Genomic DNA, 21670 nt, shown 5'->3' with positions numbered 1-21670 from the left:
CGTCGGGGAAGGTTTTGATTGTCGTGTTGCGTTTGGTGTGGGTGTCTGTCTGTCTGTCTGTCTGGCGTTTCTGTATGCCCGTGGGGATGCTGTTTGCGTGCCGTGGTGGTTGGATTGCGGGGGTCGGTGGCGGGTGTGGGCGGCGGTAGCGGTAAGCGGTGTTGTTGTTGATTGTCGCCGTGTTTGTGGCGGCGGCCGACGGTTGGTTTTCTGTCACGTTGTTTTGTTTGAATACGTTGGTTGGCTTGCCTGCGTTCGTTCTTCTCGGATGTCTGTCTTGTCTAGTCGTGTCTGGTCTTTGTTGTTTTGTTCCTTTGTGTGTGTGTGTGTGTGTGTGTGTGTGTGTGTGTGTGTGTGTGTTATGTTTTGCAACGGGGGGCACGTTGAGATGTGGAAGGAGTCGGCGGGGATTTCGGTGGCGTGTAGAGCGAGCGAGCGCGCCTGCCTGGCCGTTGGCCGTCGGAGTGGAGTGCGGGTTTGTTTTTGTGTTTTCGAAACGAAAGCGGCGGCCGGCCGGCCAGCCACCCGTGCGGTGTGACGTCGGCCGTTGGGTATTGTGCGCTTTGAGCGCCGGGGAGGGATGATGTGTGATTGTTGCGCGCTGCTAAGCAGGCAGGCAGAGTGAGCGGGTGTGGCGGACGGACGGGAAGTGGTGGTTGTTGTTTTTGGGTTGCGGGGCGAGAGGCAGGCGACCGACAAAGTTTGCTCGCGACGGAGAGATGTTAGTGGCCCTGAAAAGGGCCGTTTTTGTTTGTGCGGTGCGGTGCCGCGGCGCGGTTTAGGCGCGCTCGCCGCGGATGCGGCGCGCGAGCTGGATGTCCTTGGGCATGATGGTGACGCGCTTGGCGTGGATTGCGCACAGGTTGGTGTCTTCGAAGAGGCCGACGAGGTAGGCCTCGCTGGCCTCCTGCAGGGCCATGACTGCGGAGCTCTGGAAGCGCAGGTCGGTCTTGAAGTCCTGGGCGATCTCGCGCACTAGGCGCTGGAATGGCAGCTTGCGGATGAGCAGCTCTGTGCTCTTCTGGTAGCGCCTGATTTCTCGCAGGGCGACGGTGCCCGGCCTGTAGCGGTGGGGCTTCTTGACGCCTCCGGTGGCGGGCGCGCTCTTCCTCGCCGCCTTGGTGGCGAGCTGTTTGCGCGGCGCCTTTCCGCCGGTGGACTTGCGGGCCGTTTGCTTTGTGCGGGCCATAGCGGTAGCGGAGCGGCGTGCGTGGAGGTTAGGTGCGGCGCGGCGTCCGGTGCTGCCTTGACAACGGGCCCGCGCGCCTCCGTGCTGCGCTTATATGCCCTCGGTTGCGCGTGGTGGGGGGAGGGCGGGCCAGAGTCTATATAGGGGGGCGGCGGGCGCGCTGGGCGCAGACCCACTACCCGGTGCAACTGCCACAACTCGAGCACGTTGAAGCCACCGGCGTGACCGTCAACACGTCTGTCGGCAAGATCACCTTCGTGGCGGCATACCGGCCGCCGCGGGGTGTTCTGCAAGAGGCCGATTTCGACACCCTACTGGACATGGAGGGGAGGCTGTTCATCGGGGGGGACTTTAACGCAAAGTCCGCCCACTGGAACTCCCGCCTCACAAATGTCAGCGGGCGCCGACTTGAACGCGCCGCCCTCAGACACGGCGCCATCATTCTAGGGCCCTACGACCCAACCCACATCCCAGTGCGCGGACAACCTGACGTTCTCGACGTTGCTATACTGAGGGGGGTCGATAGGTTTACGACTGCCGAGACGAGGACGGCTTTGTCATCAGATCACTTGCCGGTGATCTTCGACATAGACGTCGTCGGCGCGGCGGTGCGGGCCGGTCGTCCATCCTTCAAAAATATCAACGTCGAGCACTTCCAAACCGAGGTACGGGAGTACCTCACAGATGCCCCTGATCCGGAGGAGGTGGGGGCGGAAGCCGCCATCACCTCCCTAAATCAGGCGCTCCTGCGAGCGGCAGAGACTGCCACACCTGGTCGCACTCATCGGCCGCAAGACAGGTCGCGACGCCTCCCGCAAGCAATACGGGAGCTCATAGTTGCGAAAAACCATCTCTTCCGTGAGTGGCAAATAACGCGACAGCCGGAAACGAAACGCCGCGTAAACCGCATGCGTCGTGCCATCACTGCGGCCGTCCGCGAACACCGCAACCAAGCATGGGCCGACCTTGTCGAGTCCCTCGACCCAGATGACGGCAGTGCATGGCGAGTCGTGAGAGGTTTTCTGCGCCGCAGGCAGCGCATTCCTCCCCTGCAACTCGGTCAGGACCACTACTGCGAGCCGGACGCCAAGGCAAGTGTCCTAGCGGACACCTTTGAGGCAAACTTCCGACCCGTGGTAGAAGACATCGACGTGGCCCACGTCCGTCTAGTGGAAGAACGTCTCCCAGTCTTCCTCGACGCACGAGAGGAGGGTGACAGCATAGACCCCATCACCGCCGAAGAAGTCGCATTGCAACTCCGATCGCTCAACGCCCGGAGGGCAGGCGGCATCGACGGCATCCCGAACTCACTCCTTAGGAATCTTCCTCAGGAGTACGAGCAATACCTGGCCACAGTCTTTAACGAAATCCTGGCCTCGGGTGTCTACCCTTCGGTGTGGAAACATGCCGAGGTGGTGGCCATCCCGAAGCAAGACAAGGACCCCCGGTCGCCATCCAGCTACAGACCCATCAGCCTCCTCCCAAGTCTCTCGAAGGTTTTCGAGAGACTTTACGTGCGGCGACTTCTGCAACACGTGGACCAGGAAGACATACTGCCAGACGAACAGTTTGGTTTTCGTGGAGGTCACTCCACGACCCACCAGCTGCTCCGCCTCGTGGAACCAGCTATGAGGGCGCTGGAGACGAGGGAATACCTTGGGGCGGTATTCCTGGACGTCTCACGCGCCTTCGACTCCGTGTGGCATGACGGCCTCGTCTACAAGTTGTTTGTACTCGGGGTACCGACGTCGCACGGAGTGCTTCTCAGGTCCTACTTATCTGGCAGGACTTTCCACGTCAGGGCAGAACAGGGAAGGTCCACAAACAGACCCATACGTGCCGGCGTACCGCAGGGATCGGTACTAGGCCCCATACTCTACTCGCTCTTCACCGCCGACGCTCCGCGAGTGAACGGAGTAGAGTTGGCCCTCTATGCGGACGACACTGCTCTGTTCACCCGAAGCATGAACGCGCATACCATGGGGCGTCGCCTCCAGCAAGGATGTGAAGCGCTCGGTGCTTGGGCCACCATGTGGCGCCTTAAATTTAACGCTGGCAAGAGCCAGGCGGTGGCGTTCACGAAGCGCAGAGTGCCGCCAAACCTAGAAGCCCTACACATCGCGGGAGGCCCCATCCCGTGGTCAAAAACAGCTACCTACCTCGGAGTGAGACTAGACCAGCGGCTCACCTGGGCCCCACACATCCAGTGGATCCGAAACAAGGCAATAGGGCGGCTTCGTGCACTCTATCCCTTGTTAAACCCGGAGTCCACATTGCCCTCCCGTCACGGCATCACGCTGTATCTGACACTGGTACGTCCAGTGTTAGAGTACGCGGCCGTGGTGTGGGGCAATGCCGCCGACTCCTCGATACGATCGCTACAATGCGTCCAAAACAAGGCGCTGAAGCTTGCGCTGGGCCTTCCCAGGTTCTACCCAACCACCTTTCTCCATGAAGACACGGGTATCCTGACGTTGCGGGACCGATTCCGAGTCCTAGCACGTCAGTTTTACCAAAAAGCGGGTCAATCCCGCAATCGGCTCATTCGGGGCTTGGGCCAGCAGCAACACCATCGACCAACTACCCGTTGGCCGGACCTGTTGCGGGAATAACCCTTCCCCCAACAACACCAGGACCCACGAGATAAACACCGAGAGGACCCCAACAACAGTTAGGAAGTCTTTTCAAAAACATCTCTTTCAGGTCCTGCAGGAACAGCACACAAGTGCTTACCCTGCTCACACACGTGCCTCAGGTAGGCACATGAGTAACGGAGTCGGAGCTGGGCGCAGACCGTAGCCGACTCGCCAGCCGCTGCAGCTGCTGTTTGTGCACGTTTTGCTTTGCCCGAGGAAGGAAGGATGACAGGCCGCGGCAAGGGAGGAAAGGGGCTCGGCAAGGGTGGCGCCAAGCGGCACCGCAAGGTGTTGCGCGACAACATCCAGGGCATCACGAAGCCCGCCATCCGCCGCCTGGCTCGCAGGGGCGGCGTGAAGCGCATCTCTGGTCTGATCTACGAGGAGACCCGCGGGGTGCTGAAGGTGTTCCTGGAGAACGTGATCCGCGACGCGGTGACGTACACTGAGCACGCCAAGCGCAAGACTGTGACGGCCATGGACGTGGTGTACGCCCTGAAGAGGCAGGGGCGCACCCTGTACGGTTTCGGCGGTTAGGCTGCGTCGCAGCGGGCGCTGGCCTTCCCGCGGCCGTGCTTGTGGGTGGGAGAGACTAGGAAACGGCCCTTTTCAGGGCCACCACACTGTTCGGAAGTTGAAAAGTGCGAAAGAGTCTGTGTTGTTTGTTTGTTTGTTTCTTTCTTTCCGTTTGAGCGACGTGATGTGACTGGGAGGGGAGAAGGAAAGGAAACGTGTCATGTGGCTGGCTGTGTGTGGGAGCTGCTTCGTTTGTGTTTGTTATTGTGTGTCGTTGTATCGATCGCGACGGAGATGGCGGGCTGTGTGTTGTTGTGCGAGAGGCGGTGATTATTTGCTTGCGTGGTTTGGCTCTGTGTGTTTGCGGCGGCGTTGGGGTTTCCGAGGCAAGGCGTGTGGGCACAGGCGGCCGGATCAGCTGTTTCGTTCGTGTCGACGGCCGTTGCGCGCGGGAGTGGAGGGCGGTGTGTCGACACGCCTCCCTGTAACAATGGTCATTATTGCTGCCGTTGTCGTTTGGAAGGCGACTGCGACCGTGCAAAATGAATGAATGTGTGTGTGTGTGTGTGTTTGTTGGGCCACACGGGCTGTGTGGACGACAAGATGGCGGACGTGCGCCGGCGGCGGCTGTGCTGTGAAAGTGCAAAGTTAAAACAAAACAAGGTGCGGCGAGGACGACTGAAATTTTGCTTTGGACGTAGGTTTGTGTGGTGGCCCTGAAAAGGGCCGATTGTTGTGGGCCGGGCCGAGCCGAGCCGGCAAAGCGCGTTGCGTGCAGGGGAGCACGCGGCGCTGCGATTGCCTTGGCCTCCTTTAGGCCTTCTTCTCGGTCTTCTTTGGCAGCAGGACGGCCTGGATGTTGGGCAGGACACCACCCTGTGCGATGGTGACGCCCGACAGGAGCTTGTTGAGCTCCTCGTCGTTGCGGATGGCAAGCTGCAGGTGGCGCGGGATGATGCGCGTCTTCTTGTTGTCGCGGGCCGCGTTTCCGGCCAGCTCGAGCACCTCAGCCGCGAGGTACTCCATGACGGCGGCGAGGTAGACGGGCGCCCCGGCGCCGACGCGCTCTGCGTAGTTTCCCTTGCGCAGGAGGCGGTGGATTCTGCCGACCGGGAACTGGAGCCCAGCCCTGCTTGAGCGGGACTTTGACTTGCCCTTGACTTTGCCTCCCTTTCCGCGTCCGGACATGGCGATGGGCTAGCGACGGTGCACACGAAACGGAAACGAAAACGACCGGTGCGAGCGGCAGCGAGTCGAGCAGCGGAGTGCGTGCCGGCGCAGCCGGGGTGGGGGTGCTTTATGGGCTCGGGTGCGGCGGCCGGTTGCGCGCGCGCCCCATTGGTCGGCGGCCGCAACAGGGCGAGCTGGTAAAGGTGCGGCGGCGGCTGGCGGCGGGTGCCACTGTGTGGGGAGACGCTGACTAGAGCGGAGCGCTTGCTACTGGTGTTGCTGCTGCCGTACGTTCGTTCGAGATGCCGCCCAAGACTAGCGGGAAGGCCGCCAAGAAGGCTGGCAAGGCGCAGAAGAACATTTCGAAGGGCGACAAGAAGAAGAAGCGCAAGAGGAAGGAGAGCTATGCCATCTACATCTACAAGGTGCTGAAGCAGGTGCACCCTGACACGGGCATCTCGTCGAAGGCGATGAGCATCATGAACAGCTTCGTGAACGACATTTTCGAGCGCATTGCGGCCGAGGCTTCTCGCCTGGCGCACTACAACAAGCGCTCGACCATCACGTCCCGCGAGATCCAGACCGCTGTGCGGCTGTTGCTGCCTGGCGAGCTGGCCAAGCACGCCGTGAGCGAGGGCACGAAGGCGGTGACCAAGTACACGAGCTCCAAGTAAGGAGGTGGCTCTGGAGTGGAAGGAAGGATGGAGAAGGCTCCTCCGTTGCGAGAGCGGCAAAACGGCCCTTTTCAGGGCCACCAACTTGCCTTTTGCGGGAAGGGCGGAATTGTTGTTGTTGTTGTTTGTGTGGACGGCTGTGATGTATGTGTGCATTTTGATTGTGGGTGGGGGGGGGGGGGCGCGTCAAAGCGTGTTGCGGGGGACGGCCACGAGGTTGGTCGCCGTGGCGTGGAATGGTGGCACGCCTCGTTGGAGTGGTTTTGACCCATTGGTGGTGGTGTGTGTGTGTTACCTGTCTGCGAGGGGGGACAGTGCGATCGGCGACTTTTGTGTCACCGTAACGACGGCCGTTTGCGGGTTTGTTTTTTGCACATCATACATGGCGAGGGTGAAATGTGAAATGTTTTTGTTTGGTTTTTTTTTGCCGCCCACTATTCCCTTTGCTGTACGCCGAGTTTGACAATGGTGCGACGTAACTGCAGCGTGGAGGTGTGTGAGTGACGTTGAAATTGAACGTGCCATTAAGACGCATTGTTGTTGTATTGTACTGTACGTGTACGGCGACACGCACGATGATGTACCATTCGACTCTGATTTTTGATAGCCGTGTCTGACTGATTGCGTACGACGCACGCACACCGATGTCGTCATTCAAGATGCACGCGTGTCCAGTGCAGTACAGTAAGCGCGACGCTAGACGGCGGCGGCGGCGGCGGCGGCGGCGGCGGCGGTCGTCGTTTGTTTGGCGAATGTCTGTACACGTGTTTGTCTGTGTCCATCCGGTATGTATGTGTTTGTTTGAAAGTGTTTTGTGTGTCGGTGACGTGGTCCGATCCGTCGCCCCCTGAGTAACTGTCGATCGGCGCGATAGACCGGCGTCACGCAACTGAACCGAAGTCTTGGGCACACCCGTCATACTGTTGTACACCGTCGCGCTGAGAACGGTGACGAAAGGTTGACTTTGATCGGTCGAATGTCTGGGCAGAACGTGAGGAATGAGGCAAGAGTGCAAGGAGGGGGGGCAAAAGAGAGAGGAAGGGAAAAAGGGGAGAAACGCATTCGTAGAGCAACGGAACGTTCCCGTGTCGGAGGCGTATTGGAGCCGCACTGAAATGCGTTTAACGGCGGCGCGGCTGCAAGTGTCTGCCGTGGTGAACGTTACCTTTGACGGCTGCATTGGGCTTTGCTTTTGCTTTTGCTTTCGCTTTCGCTTTCGCTTTCCCGGATGTACGTAACGTTTGTTGATATGGTTGTGAGGAAGAGTGTATGACAGTGCCGTGCCGTCCATGTTCGTGTGCCCTCCCATTGTGTGTATGCTATTGTCTGTGTACTTGAATGATGTATGTAGGTGTTAGTGGACATGTTTCACCAGTGGGGGGAAATGGATCGTCGATAGTTGGCGTCACTCTGTCACGGTCGAGATGACGCACCCTCCGTACAGAAAGGTGTCGAGAAAGTGTGTGTGTGTGTGTGTGTGTGTGTGTGTGTGTGCGTCCGTGAATTGGCAGTGTTTGGAGGTGGGCGTGCCCTGCATGTGGCCCGGAAGGCTGTTCGTTTGGCGGTAGTGTTGTGTGGACAGGGGAGGGGCATGCGTAACGCTGCTGGCATGGCATTTCGGGAGATGGGAGGGGGCAAACGAGGAGCGGCGGCCAAAGAAAGGCGGGACGGGGAGGGGCGCGGTGTGGGTGGCTTGCGCCTGTGCTCGGCGTTGTGGTTTGTGCAAAAGAGGAGGAGAAAAACAATGAGTTGCCAGGGAGGGGAGCGGTGTTGTGTTGTGGTTGTCGTGGTGTAGCCGCAGACGCGGCTGTCAGTGAACGTGGCGAGACGGACGGATGCGCGGAGGGGCGGGGGCGGCGCATTTCGCCGGTGCCGTGCCGTGCCGTGCCGTGCCTGACAGCCGCGTGGTCGCTGTGTTGTTGGTGGCGTGGGGGCGAGGAGAGTACCGTACGGGTGTGCTTGTGCGCCGGAAATGGCACACTGCGCCTGCCCGTCTTGGAGGCTGATGGCTGTGGTGTGGAAATGGGGCGCGGTGATGTTGAAGCAGTTGAAGAACAGAAAAGAAACCAAGAAAACGGGAGGCGTGATGCGGCGGTGGTGGTGAGAGCGGGAAAAACAAAACAAACAAAAAAAAAAACAACAAAAAAAAGAAGGAAAAACAACAAGAAACAAAAAAGAAAACAAAAAGTCTATCAATATTAGAATGTAAATGGAAATGGAAATGGACCCAGGTATAACCTCCCTGCACAAATAGCAGAGAGTCCGATGATAATAGAAATGTGCCAGAATGTTAACGTCCCTACAAAACAAACCCAACGATAATATTAATGAAAGAATGAACCGTATGTAACATTGCAACAGACATAATGAAACCTGATAAATTGTATAAGGGCAGCAGCGTTGACCTTTGGCCCTGTATTCAGAATAAAAAGAGCCAAAGATCGTCACCCCAATGAAAAAGACACTGAAACACGTATGTAACATAGCAGCGATGGCGAGACATTGTAGCATCTGTGACCAGAGAGTTTGCGCTGGACCGCGCGAGTGTTGCGAGCGGTTCTCAGTCAGTCAGTCAGTCAGTCAGTCAGTCGGTCGGTCGTTGCGAGTCTGTAGGTCTGTCTAGTTGAGGGCTGTACTCTGTCAGTAGTCGTCGCGTGCAGTACGCTAATAGTCGTCATGCAGAGCGGTCGGTCAGTAGTAGCAGCCGAGTGCGGTTGTGTGATGTAGGCGGTCGGCAACACTGGTCAAGATGGTGAATAAGGTATACTGTGAATTAATATAATCATTAGATAATGAACAATTTTATTTATTGTAATTATTCTCCAACAAGTTCCCCAATAATAATTTTTATTTCAAAAGCATTTTTCAAACATTTAATTTTTTATTGAACTGAAGAGTTCGTTGCACTTCACATTTCATTCCACTTCTTTGAAGAAAAATTTCACTAAAATCACAAAAAAAAAAGAGAATATTATTATTTGCAATGCAGTTCCTCCAAGCGCTGCGCAACAAACAAGAGCAGAAATGTGACATCCATTTATTCTGAGGTAAGACTTTAATTCTGATTGTTTTGCACAGGGCCAAAGACCGATATTTCGGTTTAATTGAAGTTTCTTGTCACTGAACGGACTTTTAAATGTTGTGAAGAATTTATATTTGAGTCAGATTGCGAATTTAACATTTTTGTTGCCATTTTCAATACCTCTCATTGTGGGCGAGGTTACAATTAGCGCAATGTCCATTAGCATCCGTAAATAACATTGTCCATTATTTTAAATTTTGCGGGGAGGTTACAACGCACAAAAAAAAAAAAAACAAAACAAAAAATTGCATTTGTATCCGCTCCTCAATTGTAGATACCCCTTACACAGCTGTGTGCAATGAATGAGTGCTGGCTGGTAATTAATTGCACTCCTTGGAGGGAAATGCCATAGGAAGTAGTCTTTAAAAAGTGAATGTTTTTCGTTAAAAGACAAAAGTTACTTTAGAAAAAAGTAATAGTGGGGCTTTTTGTCGTTGAACAAAATAAGTACAATGAACATACGTTATCAGATTTGCGCAAAATGCAGCTTCACACCACCTTTTGATTATAACACAATATACTATACATCGTCCCGAACCGTGACCAGAGTCGCGAGACGAGCAGAGCACGCCGCCGACGCCCGCTCAGTACAACCGTCCACCCGCTACTACTGTCGACCGACTACTACCTCTCCCGACTCGCGCTACAATATATATAACAACTGTTCCTGGCGACCCGGTGCGTGCCACTACTGTCGTCTGGCGCGGTCCAAGCGCCGACTAGCAACGATAAATAACTCTCTGGTCAGACAGAGATGCTGTCATGCCTCGCCATCGCTCTGGTAATGAATACATACGTGTTGCAGCGTGCGTACCACCGGAACACGCAGTGGCGGAGCCAAAGACTGTGTTGTCGAGGTCGAGTGCGAGCGGGAAGAGAGGCAGCGTCGGCACGGAGATGCAAGCGAGCGCGAGACGCACGGGGGCTGCGGCGTGGCGCGTTTGCGGTCGGCGCCTTTGGTGGCAACGGCCGGGACAAGCAGCGGTGTATGGTGTGGTGCGGGGCGGACAGGGGCGGCGGTGGACGGGGAGGAGGCGGCGCGACGACGGCATGGGGGCGAAAACGGGACGGGGGACGGGGGACGGCGGATGTTGAGAGGCGTCACGCGCGGACAGGACACAGACACAGAGACACACAGATTGGAAAGGGAGGGTGCGCGGTAATAATAGTTGGGAATGTGCGTACCGTGCGGGACGGGAGTGGGCGAGGAACACGGTCGTGGCCCCTGTTTTGGGTGCGTGTGATGACGTCGGTGTGTTGTGGGAAGGGAAGGTGCTGTGGCGGCGGCGCGTAATGGGCGTAGGCCGAAAAGAGAAAGGAACGTCGGCAGTGTGTTGGCAAGCGTCGGTTCGACTGCGACGTTGATGGGCAGGGCAGGGCGAGGTTAATGGTGGTAGGAGTAGGCGTGTGGGCGCACAAAATCTGCCGCTGCAGGCGGTGCCGTAACCGCCATGGCGGGAAGGAGAGAGGGCCAAAGAAAGAAAGAAAGAAAGAAAGAAAGAAGAAAACAAAAAAAAAAAAAAAAAAAAGGAGGAGGGGGGGGGCGAAAGTGGAGAGGCGGTGGTGTGAGAAGGGCGGGGGCGGAAGGAAGGCAGGAAGGACAAGAGGCGAGGCGACGGCTTGCTTTGTGTATCGGTCGGTCTCTGGCTATGCTTCGTTTTCTGCAGCAGGGTCGGTGCGCGGCGTGGCTCGCGGCAGTGGGAACGCCTGGCGGCTGGACGGCCAGCAATGCGGTTGGATGGGCGGCCACAGCACCGCACCTGTGCCCGAGGAGGAGACGCTGGCGGCGGGCCCTGAGGTGAGGCCGGCTCGGCTCGGCTGGGGCTGTGGATGTGTAGGTGTGCGCCGCTGCTGCAACAACGAGTAAAACGCGAGAAGAAGGGATGGCGGTAGAGAGAGGAAAAAAAAAAGGTCGTGTTGTGTTGATGCGCAGGCAGACGCGTACAGAGAGACGAGCCCGGTCTGCAGCAGGGTGTGGCCGTGCCGAGTGCAGAGCAGCGGCGGCTCGGTTCGGTTCGGCCCGGCCCGGCCCGGCGGGCCGCGCTGTTGTCGCGGACGTGAGCGCCCCCTGGCGGGTGGCCGGAGGCGGCGCGGCGTGTTGGACGTGTGGCTGGTGGCAGTGCACAATTTGCGAGTGGCTGGCGGTGTGGTGTGGCGGTTGGCGCGTCGGGCGGCGGAGAGAGAGAGAGAGGGGGAGGAGAGGTATGTGTTGCGGGCGCCCTTTGCTGCGCTGCGTCGTTGCGTGTGCCGTACAGGGCGGGCGCTTGTCGACTGTGTGGGCGGTGTGGCGAATTGGCGTGAAACGGCTGCCGAGAGGTGTGTGGTAGCGAGCCGGTCGGTGTCAGTGCGAAGGGGAATGTGCGTGCGTTTGGCGGTTTCGGTGTGCTTTTTGCGGCGTGAGAGTGGGGAATTAGTGGGGCCGGCTGTTGTGTTGGTTCCTTGTGTCTTGTGTCGCGTAGCTTGATGGCAACGTGGAAGGACGCCGGTTTCGTTTCGAGCCTTGCGTGTGGTTGTCGACGTTGACTGGTTGGCGTGTGCATGTGTGGGTCGCGAGTGCGTTTTTGGCTGGCTGTGTGTGTGTGTGTGTGTGTGTGTGTGTGTGTGTGTGTGTTTTGGGGGGGAAGGGGGAGGCGGTGGTGAAAGTGCAGTCGTTGCCACGGGCGCGTCGTCGGGTGGGGCTGGGGCTGTGCGTCGTGGCGGAAAGGTGGTAGGTTGCGGGAAGCGAGCCCGTCGTTGACGGTGTCGCGTGAGTTGTGACTCGAGTGGGGCGCGGGGCGCGGGACAGGAGCAGCGTGCCGCTGCGTCGTGGTCGTCAGCAGAGGCTGTGCGTGTGCTTGTCCTTTTTGTGGGCGGTTCGTGCGAGGCGTTTTTTGTTTCGTGTTGCCCTAGTTGTTAGTTTATTTTTTTTTTGTGTTTGTTATTTTGAGACGACGACTGGTTGGTGGCGTGCGCGCGAAGTGGCGGTGTGCGCTTCCCGTGTCGTTTTGTTTTTGTTTGGTTTTTTTGTTTTTGTGTGTTTTTTTTGTTTGCACTGGGCCCCGGGGGGTGGGTGGGTGCGTGTGTGTCGATTGCCGGCTGGCGAAAGGTGCGCCATCGGCGGGGTGGGTCGCCGGCACAAGTAGAGGCGGCGGCGTTGTTGCTGTTGTTGTGTGGTGTTTGTTTTGTTCGGCTGTGTCGGCGAGCTGTGTTGCGGTGCGTGTGAATGGTGGTGCAAAAGTGCTGGCGTTGGGGCTGCGACTGCGACGGCGGCGAGCCGCGGGCGCGCATGATAGTGATGTTGTGAACAGCGGCTGTGTACGGTAGTGGTGTTGTTGTAGCACGACGTGCATCCGGGCCGGCGCGGAAAGCGCAGTTGCGGGCGGTTGCCCTTCGGTGCCAGCCATGTCGCGTGAGCGGCGGGTTGCTCTGGTGTCGACACGTGGTGCTCTGGGTTGTTGTGTGGTGCCCTTTGGCCGGTGGGGGTGGTTCGCGTGTGTCTCGTTCGCGCTCGGTATCTGGTCGTGGTCGTGCTGCTCCCCCGTCTGTCGGCGGTTTTCGACGTCGTCTGTACGTTTTTGTTCGTTTGCGGCGTGCCTGCCGACGTCGTCCCGTCGCGACCTTTCAACCGAAAGTGTGGCGCCCGAAGGTGAACGAACGTAACCCTGACCTCGGCGCTTTACGCTGAGCCGAGCGAACCGAACCTAACCTGTGGTGTGGCGAGGTGAGCTCAGCCTGTGAGCCCCTAACGTCTACGTAAGGTAAGCTGTCCGGCTGACGCCTCACGTTTGAACGCTTTTTTTTAACCTAGCACTGACCCCTTAACCTAACGTGTAACCTAACCTAACCTCTGACGCCTGACGTGTTTGAATGCTTAACCTAAGTTTGACGCTTAACCTAACCCAAGTCCCCTTAACCTAACCCACGTCCACCTAACCCTAACCTAACCTAGACGTGTAAACGTAATGTGTAACGCGTAACGTGTAAGGTCGGCTGTCGTGTGTGCTGACGGCAGATTGGGTTGGTCTGTAGATTCGGATTGCGGTTTGCCTCGGTCGAGGGGTTGGGTCGGAAGCGGCGAGGGGCGGCGGCGCCTGTTGCGCAGGCGGCGTCCGTTTGCGGCGGGCAATTGTTGATAAACGGCTGTGAATGTTGGCGGGCGAGAGGAGGAGGACGGCGCGCGATGTGGCCCGACGGCTGCGGGCCGATCGGGAAACGGCGGGAGGGCGACGGAAGGCGATGGGGCGGCGGAGGCGCGTTTGCACGGCCGTCATCGCCGCACGCCTCGGCTTGTGTGGCTGTGGCGCCGGCCGCGCTGGCCGGGCTGCCGCGGCGACGGTGTGGGAGTTTTGCCGAAGGTTTGGCCATTGTGGCGGGTCGTCGGCTGGGGCTGTGGGGGCGGCATTTGGGCGGGGGCGGCGATTCTCGGCGGGCCGACCCAGGCTGTAGCGCGCGGTAGCTGCAGTTTGGCCGTGGTTTGCGGCGCTGCCGTGGCGACTGGTTGGCGACTGTGGTGTGGCTGTGTGTAGCCCCATCCTCGGTGGTTTGAAAGGCGCGGGCGGTTGTGGCGCAGGTTTGGGGCTGCTCCGCACAGGCTGTCGGACGTTGGGCGGTAGCAAGCGCGGGAGGCGCGGCGCGGCGGCGCGCAGAGTGGCGGCCGCTCTCTCGGCCGTCCGCGCCCGCCCGCGACACTGGCTGGGCCTTGTGATTCTCTGCTCTGCTGCTGTGCTGTGCTTGCGTGCCTGCCTGCCGTCCCGCTCGCTCTCGCTCTCGCTCTCGCTGTGTGTTACGCGCGTCGTCGAAATGGCAGATCAGGCGGCTACGAACGAGACTGCTGCGGCACCCGCCGCCACCGGCACTACGAAGAAGGCCAAGTCTGCGTCGTCTGCGAAGAAGCCGCGCGCCAAGCCTGCGCACCCGCGCACCTCTGAGATGGTGACGGCCGCCATCAAGAGTCTGAAGGAGCGCGGCGGGTCGTCGCTGCAGGCGATCAAGAAGTACATTGCCGCGCACTACAAGCTGGACGCGGAGAAGCTGGCGCCGTTTATCAAGAAGTACCTCAAGTCGGCCGTCGTGGCGGGCGAGCTGGTGCAGACGAAGGGGAAGGGCGCGTCCGGCTCGTTCAAGCTTGCCGGCGCCGGCGGCGGGGGGGCGGCCGAGGGCGGCAAGGCTCGTGCTGGCGGTGCCAAGAAGAAGCGCGCCGCTCCGGCCAGCAAGGAGAAGAAGGGCGCCCGTGCGGCCGGCGCAAAGAAGGCTGGTGGCGTGAAGGCGGCGACCGGTCGGAAGGCGGGCGCCGCCAAGAAGGCGTCTGCGGCGTCGGCCGCTCCCGCGGGTGCGAAGAAGGCGGCTGCGGCCAAGCCGGCCAAGGCCAAGTCGCCGTCGAAGGCGAAGAAGGCCGCCAAGGTTCCGACGAAGAAGCCGAAGGCGCCGCGCCCGAAGAAGGCGACGACGCCGTCTAAGGCGAAGGCTTCGCCCAAGAAGAAGAAGTAGAGTAGAGGAGAAAGAGATGGGAGAAAGGAAGGGTTTGGCGCTTGACTCCGTCGTCCCCACCCCCCGTCGTCGTCTAGTGGCGCGCAAGAGACGCGCGGCCCAAAACGGCCCTTCTCAGGGCCATCAAAGCACGTCGGGGAAGGTTTTGATTGTCGTGTTGCGTTTGGTGTGGGTGTCTGTCTGTCTGTCTGTCTGGCGTTTCTGTATGCCCGTGGGGATGCTGTTTGCGTGCCGTGGTGGTTGGATTGCGGGGGTCGGTGGCGGGTGTGGGCGGCGGTAGCGGTAAGCGGTGTTGTTGTTGATTGTCGCCGTGTTTGTGGCGGCGGCCGACGGTTGGTTTTCTGTCACGTTGTTTTGTTTGAATACGTTGGTTGGCTTGCCTGCGTTCGTTCTTCTCGGATGTCTGTCTTGTCTAGTCGTGTCTGGTCTTTGTTGTTTTGTTCCTTTGTGTGTGTGTGTGTGTGTGTGTGTGTGTGTGTGTGTGTGTTATGTTTTGCAACGGGGGGCACGTTGAGATGTGGAAGGAGTCGGCGGGGATTTCGGTGGCGTGTAGAGCGAGCGAGCGCGCCTGCCTGGCCGTTGGCCGTCGGAGTGGAGTGCGGGTTTGTTTTTGTGTTTTCGAAACGAAAGCGGCGGCCGGCCGGCCAGCCACCCGTGCGGTGTGACGTCGGCCGTTGGGTATTGTGCGCTTTGAGCGCCGGGGAGGGATGATGTGTGATTGTTGCGCGCTGCTAAGCAGGCAGGCAGAGTGAGCGGGTGTGGCGGACGGACGGGAAGTGGTGGTTGTTGTTTTTGGGTTGCGGGGCGAGAGGCAGGCGACCGACAAAGTTTGCTCGCGACGGAGAGATGTTAGTGGCCCTGAAAAGGGCCGTTTTTGTTTGTGCGGTGCGGTGCCGCGGCGCGGTTTAGGCGCGCTCGCCGCGGATGCGGCGCGCGAGCTGGATGTCCTTGGGCATGATGGTGACGCGCTTGGCGTGGATTGCGCACAGGTTGGTGTCTTCGAAGAGGCCGACGAGGTAGGCCTCGCTGGCCTCCTGCAGGGCCATGACTGCGGAGCTCTGGAAGCGCAGGTCGGTCTTGAAGTCCTGGGCGATCTCGCGCACTAGGCGCTGGAATGGCAGCTTGCGGATGAGCAGCTCTGTGCTCTTCTGGTAGCGCCTGATTTCTCGCAGGGCGACGGTGCCCGGCCTGTAGCGGTGGGGCTTCTTGACGCCTCCGGTGGCGGGCGCGCTCTTCCTCGCCGCCTTGGTGGCGAGCTGTTTGCGCGGCGCCTTTCCGCCGGTGGACTTGCGGGCCGTTTGCTTTGTGCGGGCCATAGCGGTAGCGGAGCGGCGTGCGTGGAGGTTAGGTGCGGCGCGGCGTCCGGTGCTGCCTTGACAACGGGCCCGCGCGCCTCCGTGCTGCGCTTATATGCCCTCGGTTGCGCGTGGTGGGGGGAGGGCGGGCCAGAGTCTATATAGGGGGGCGGCGGGCGCGCTGGGCGCAGACCGTAGCCGACTCGCCAGCCGCTGCAGCTGCTGTTTGTGCACGTTTTGCTTTGCCCGAGGAAGGAAGGATGACAGGCCGCGGCAAGGGAGGAAAGGGGCTCGGCAAGGGTGGCGCCAAGCGGCACCGCAAGGTGTTGCGCGACAACATCCAGGGCATCACGAAGCCCGCCATCCGCCGCCTGGCTCGCAGGGGCGGCGTGAAGCGCATCTCTGGTCTGATCTACGAGGAGACCCGCGGGGTGCTGAAGGTGTTCCTGGAGAACGTGATCCGCGACGCGGTGACGTACACTGAGCACGCCAAGCGCAAGACTGTGACGGCCATGGACGTGGTGTACGCCCTGAAGAGGCAGGGGCGCACCCTGTACGGTTTCGGCGGTTAGGCTGCGTCGCAGCGGGCGCTGGCCTTCCCGCGGCCGTGCTTGTGGGTGGGAGAGACTAGGAAACGGCCCTTTTCAGGGCCACCACACTGTTCGGAAGTTGAAAAGTGCGAAAGAGTCTGTGTTGTTTGTTTGTTTGTTTCTTTCTTTCCGTTTGAGCGACGTGATGTGACTGGGAGGGGAGAAGGAAAGGAAACGTGTCATGTGGCTGGCTGTGTGTGGGAGCTGCTTCGTTTGTGTTTGTTATTGTGTGTCGTTGTATCGATCGCGACGGAGATGGCGGGCTGTGTGTTGTTGTGCGAGAGGCGGTGATTATTTGCTTGCGTGGTTTGGCTCTGTGTGTTTGCGGCGGCGTTGGGGTTTCCGAGGCAAGGCGTGTGGGCACAGGCGGCCGGATCAGCTGTTTCGTTCGTGTCGACGGCCGTTGCGCGCGGGAGTGGAGGGCGGTGTGTCGACACGCCTCCCTGTAACAATGGTCATTATTGCTGCCGTTGTCGTTTGGAAGGCGACTGCGACCGTGCAAAATGAATGAATGTGTGTGTGTGTGTGTGTTTGTTGGGCCACACGGGCTGTGTGGACGACAAGATGGCGGACGTGCGCCGGCGGCGGCTGTGCTGTGAAAGTGCAAAGTTAAAACAAAACAAGGTGCGGCGAGGACGACTGAAATTTTGCTTTGGACGTAGGTTTGTGTGGTGGCCCTGAAAAGGGCCGATTGTTGTGGGCCGGGCCGAGCCGAGCCGGCAAAGCGCGTTGCGTGCAGGGGAGCACGCGGCGCTGCGATTGCCTTGGCCTCCTTTAGGCCTTCTTCTCGGTCTTCTTTGGCAGCAGGACGGCCTGGATGTTGGGCAGGACACCACCCTGTGCGATGGTGACGCCCGACAGGAGCTTGTTGAGCTCCTCGTCGTTGCGGATGGCAAGCTGCAGGTGGCGCGGGATGATGCGCGTCTTCTTGTTGTCGCGGGCCGCGTTTCCGGCCAGCTCGAGCACCTCAGCCGCGAGGTACTCCATGACGGCGGCGAGGTAGACGGGCGCCCCGGCGCCGACGCGCTCTGCGTAGTTTCCCTTGCGCAGGAGGCGGTGGATTCTGCCGACCGGGAACTGGAGCCCAGCCCTGCTTGAGCGGGACTTTGACTTGCCCTTGACTTTGCCTCCCTTTCCGCGTCCGGACATGGCGATGGGCTAGCGACGGTGCACACGAAACGGAAACGAAAACGACCGGTGCGAGCGGCAGCGAGTCGAGCAGCGGAGTGCGTGCCGGCGCAGCCGGGGTGGGGGTGCTTTATGGGCTCGGGTGCGGCGGCCGGTTGCGCGCGCGCCCCATTGGTCGGCGGCCGCAACAGGGCGAGCTGGTAAAGGTGCGGCGGCGGCTGGCGGCGGGTGCCACTGTGTGGGGAGACGCTGACTAGAGCGGAGCGCTTGCTACTGGTGTTGCTGCTGCCGTACGTTCGTTCGAGATGCCGCCCAAGACTAGCGGGAAGGCCGCCAAGAAGGCTGGCAAGGCGCAGAAGAACATTTCGAAGGGCGACAAGAAGAAGAAGCGCAAGAGGAAGGAGAGCTATGCCATCTACATCTACAAGGTGCTGAAGCAGGTGCACCCTGACACGGGCATCTCGTCGAAGGCGATGAGCATCATGAACAGCTTCGTGAACGACATTTTCGAGCGCATTGCGGCCGAGGCTTCTCGCCTGGCGCACTACAACAAGCGCTCGACCATCACGTCCCGCGAGATCCAGACCGCTGTGCGGCTGTTGCTGCCTGGCGAGCTGGCCAAGCACGCCGTGAGCGAGGGCACGAAGGCGGTGACCAAGTACACGAGCTCCAAGTAAGGAGGTGGCTCTGGAGTGGAAGGAAGGATGGAGAAGGCTCCTCCGTTGCGAGAGCGGCAAAACGGCCCTTTTCAGGGCCACCAACTTGCCTTTTGCGGGAAGGGCGGAATTGTTGTTGTTGTTGTTTGTGTGGACGGCTGTGATGTATGTGTGCATTTTGATTGTGGGTGGGGGGGGGGGGGCGCGTCAAAGCGTGTTGCGGGGGACGGCCACGAGGTTGGTCGCCGTGGCGTGGAATGGTGGCACGCCTCGTTGGAGTGGTTTTGACCCATTGGTGGTGGTGTGTGTGTGTTACCTGTCTGCGAGGGGGGACAGTGCGATCGGCGACTTTTGTGTCACCGTAACGACGGCCGTTTGCGGGTTTGTTTTTTGCACATCATACATGGCGAGGGTGAAATGTGAAATGTTTTTGTTTGGTTTTTTTTTGCCGCCCACTATTCCCTTTGCTGTACGCCGAGTTTGACAATGGTGCGACGTAACTGCAGCGTGGAGGTGTGTGAGTGACGTTGAAATTGAACGTGCCATTAAGACGCATTGTTGTTGTATTGTACTGTACGTGTACGGCGACACGCACGATGATGTACCATTCGACTCTGATTTTTGATAGCCGTGTCTGACTGATTGCGTACGACGCACGCACACCGATGTCGTCATTCAAGATGCACGCGTGTCCAGTGCAGTACAGTAAGCGCGACGCTAGACGGCGGCGGCGGCGGCGGCGGCGGCGGCGGCGGTCGTCGTTTGTTTGGCGAATGTCTGTACACGTGTTTGTCTGTGTCCATCCGGTATGTATGTGTTTGTTTGAAAGTGTTTTGTGTGTCGGTGACGTGGTCCGATCCGTCGCCCCCTGAGTAACTGTCGATCGGCGCGATAGACCGGCGTCACGCAACTGAACCGAAGTCTTGGGCACACCCGTCATACTGTTGTACACCGTCGCGCTGAGAACGGTGACGAAAGGTTGACTTTGATCGGTCGAATGTCTGGGCAGAACGTGAGGAATGAGGCAAGAGTGCAAGGAGGGGGGGCAAAAGAGAGAGGAAGGGAAAAAGGGGAGAAACGCATTCGTAGAGCAACGGAACGTTCCCGTGTCGGAGGCGTATTGGAGCCGCACTGAAATGCGTTTAACGGCGGCGCGGCTGCAAGTGTCTGCCGTGGTGAACGTTACCTTTGACGGCTGCATTGGGCTTTGCTTTTGCTTTTGCTTTCGCTTTCGCTTTCGCTTTCCCGGATGTACGTAACGTTTGTTGATATGGTTGTGAGGAAGAGTGTATGACAGTGCCGTGCCGTCCATGTTCGTGTGCCCTCCCATTGTGTGTATGCTATTGTCTGTGTACTTGAATGATGTATGTAGGTGTTAGTGGACATGTTTCACCAGTGGGGGGAAATGGATCGTCGATAGTTGGCGTCACTCTGTCACGGTCGAGATGACGCACCCTCCGTACAGAAAGGTGTCGAGAAAGTGTGTGTGTGTGTGTGTGTGTGTGTGTGTGTGTGTGTGTGCGTCCGTGAATTGGCAGTGTTTGGAGGTGGGCGTGCCCTGCATGTGGCCCGGAAGGCTGTTCGTTTGGCGGTAGTGTTGTGTGGACAGGGGAGGGGCATGCGTAACGCTGCTGGCATGGCATTTCGGGAGATGGGAGGGGGCAAACGAGGAGCGGCGGCCAAAGAAAGGCGGGACGGGGAGGGGCGCGGTGTGGGTGGCTTGCGCCTGTGCTCGGCGTTGTGGTTTGTGCAAAAGAGGAGGAGAAAAACAATGAGTTGCCAGGGAGGGGAGCGGTGTTGTGTTGTGGTTGTCGTGGTGTAGCCGCAGACGCGGCTGTCAGTGAACGTGGCGAGACGGACGGATGCGCGGAGGGGCGGGGGCGGCGCATTTCGCCGGTGCCGTGCCGTGCCGTGCCGTGCCTGACAGCCGCGTGGTCGCTGTGTTGTTGGTGGCGTGGGGGCGAGGAGAGTACCGTACGGGTGTGCTTGTGCGCCGGAAATGGCACACTGCGCCTGCCCGTCTTGGAGGCTGATGGCTGTGGTGTGGAAATGGGGCGCGGTGATGTTGAAGCAGTTGAAGAACAGAAAAGAAACCAAGAAAACGGGAGGCGTGATGCGGCGGTGGTGGTGAGAGCGGGAAAAACAAAACAAACAAAAAAAAAAACAACAAAAAAAAGAAGGAAAAACAACAAGAAACAAAAAAGAAAACAAAAAGTCTATCAATATTAGAATGTAAATGGAAATGGAAATGGACCCAGGTATAACCTCCCTGCACAAATAGCAGAGAGTCCGATGATAATAGAAATGTGCCAGAATGTTAACGTCCCTACAAAACAAACCCAACGATAATATTAATGAAAGAATGAACCGTATGTAACATTGCAACAGACATAATGAAACCTGATAAATTGTATAAGGGCAGCAGCGTTGACCTTTGGCCCTGTATTCAGAATAAAAAGAGCCAAAGATCGTCACCCCAATGAAAAAGACACTGAAACACGTATGTAACATAGCAGCGATGGCGAGACATTGTAGCATCTGTGACCAGAGAGTTTGCGCTGGACCGCGCGAGTGTTGCGAGCGGTTCTCAGTCAGTCAGTCAGTCAGTCAGTCAGTCGGTCGGTCGTTGCGAGTCTGTAGGTCTGTCTAGTTGAGGGCTGTACTCTGTCAGTAGTCGTCGCGTGCAGTACGCTAATAGTCGTCATGCAGAGCGGTCGGTCAGTAGTAGCAGCCGAGTGCGGTTGTGTGATGTAGGCGGTCGGCAACACTGGTCAAGATGGTGAATAAGGTATACTGTGAATTAATATAATCATTAGATAATGAACAATTTTATTTATTGTAATTATTCTCCAACAAGTTCCCCAATAATAATTTTTATTTCAAAAGCATTTTTCAAACATTTAATTTTTTATTGAACTGAAGAGTTCGTTGCACTTCACATTTCATTCCACTTCTTTGAAGAAAAATTTCACTAAAATCACAAAAAAAAAAGAGAATATTATTATTTGCAATGCAGTTCCTCCAAGCGCTGCGCAACAAACAAGAGCAGAAATGTGACATCCATTTATTCTGAGGTAAGACTTTAATTCTGATTGTTTTGCACAGGGCCAAAGACCGATATTTCGGTTTAATTGAAGTTTCTTGTCACTGAACGGACTTTTAAATGTTGTGAAGAATTTATATTTGAGTCAGATTGCGAATTTAACATTTTTGTTGCCATTTTCAATACCTCTCATTGTGGGCGAGGTTACAATTAGCGCAATGTCCA

The 21670-nt window shown here is 58.2% G+C and overlaps 1 protein-coding gene across 1 annotated transcript; it reads left to right on the top strand.

The window, feature by feature from the left end:
* Window positions 1–1359: 1359 nt before the first annotated feature.
* Window positions 1360–2469, top strand: LOC124732409 (the record flags this gene model as incomplete). Its single annotated transcript, XM_047248520.1, has 1 exon — window positions 1360–2469. A coding segment is annotated over one exon (1110 nt), but the record flags the coding sequence as incomplete, so codon positions are not given.
* Between the last annotated feature and the right edge of the window lie 19201 nt (window positions 2470–21670).

The sequence above is a fragment of the Schistocerca piceifrons genome, unplaced genomic scaffold (genome assembly GCF_021461385.2).
Source record: "Schistocerca piceifrons isolate TAMUIC-IGC-003096 unplaced genomic scaffold, iqSchPice1.1 HiC_scaffold_1341, whole genome shotgun sequence".
Taxonomy (NCBI): Eukaryota; Metazoa; Arthropoda; class Insecta; order Orthoptera; family Acrididae; genus Schistocerca; species Schistocerca piceifrons.
The sequence above is the reverse complement of the archived record's forward strand: the minus strand, read 5'-3'. Positions and strand labels throughout refer to the sequence as shown.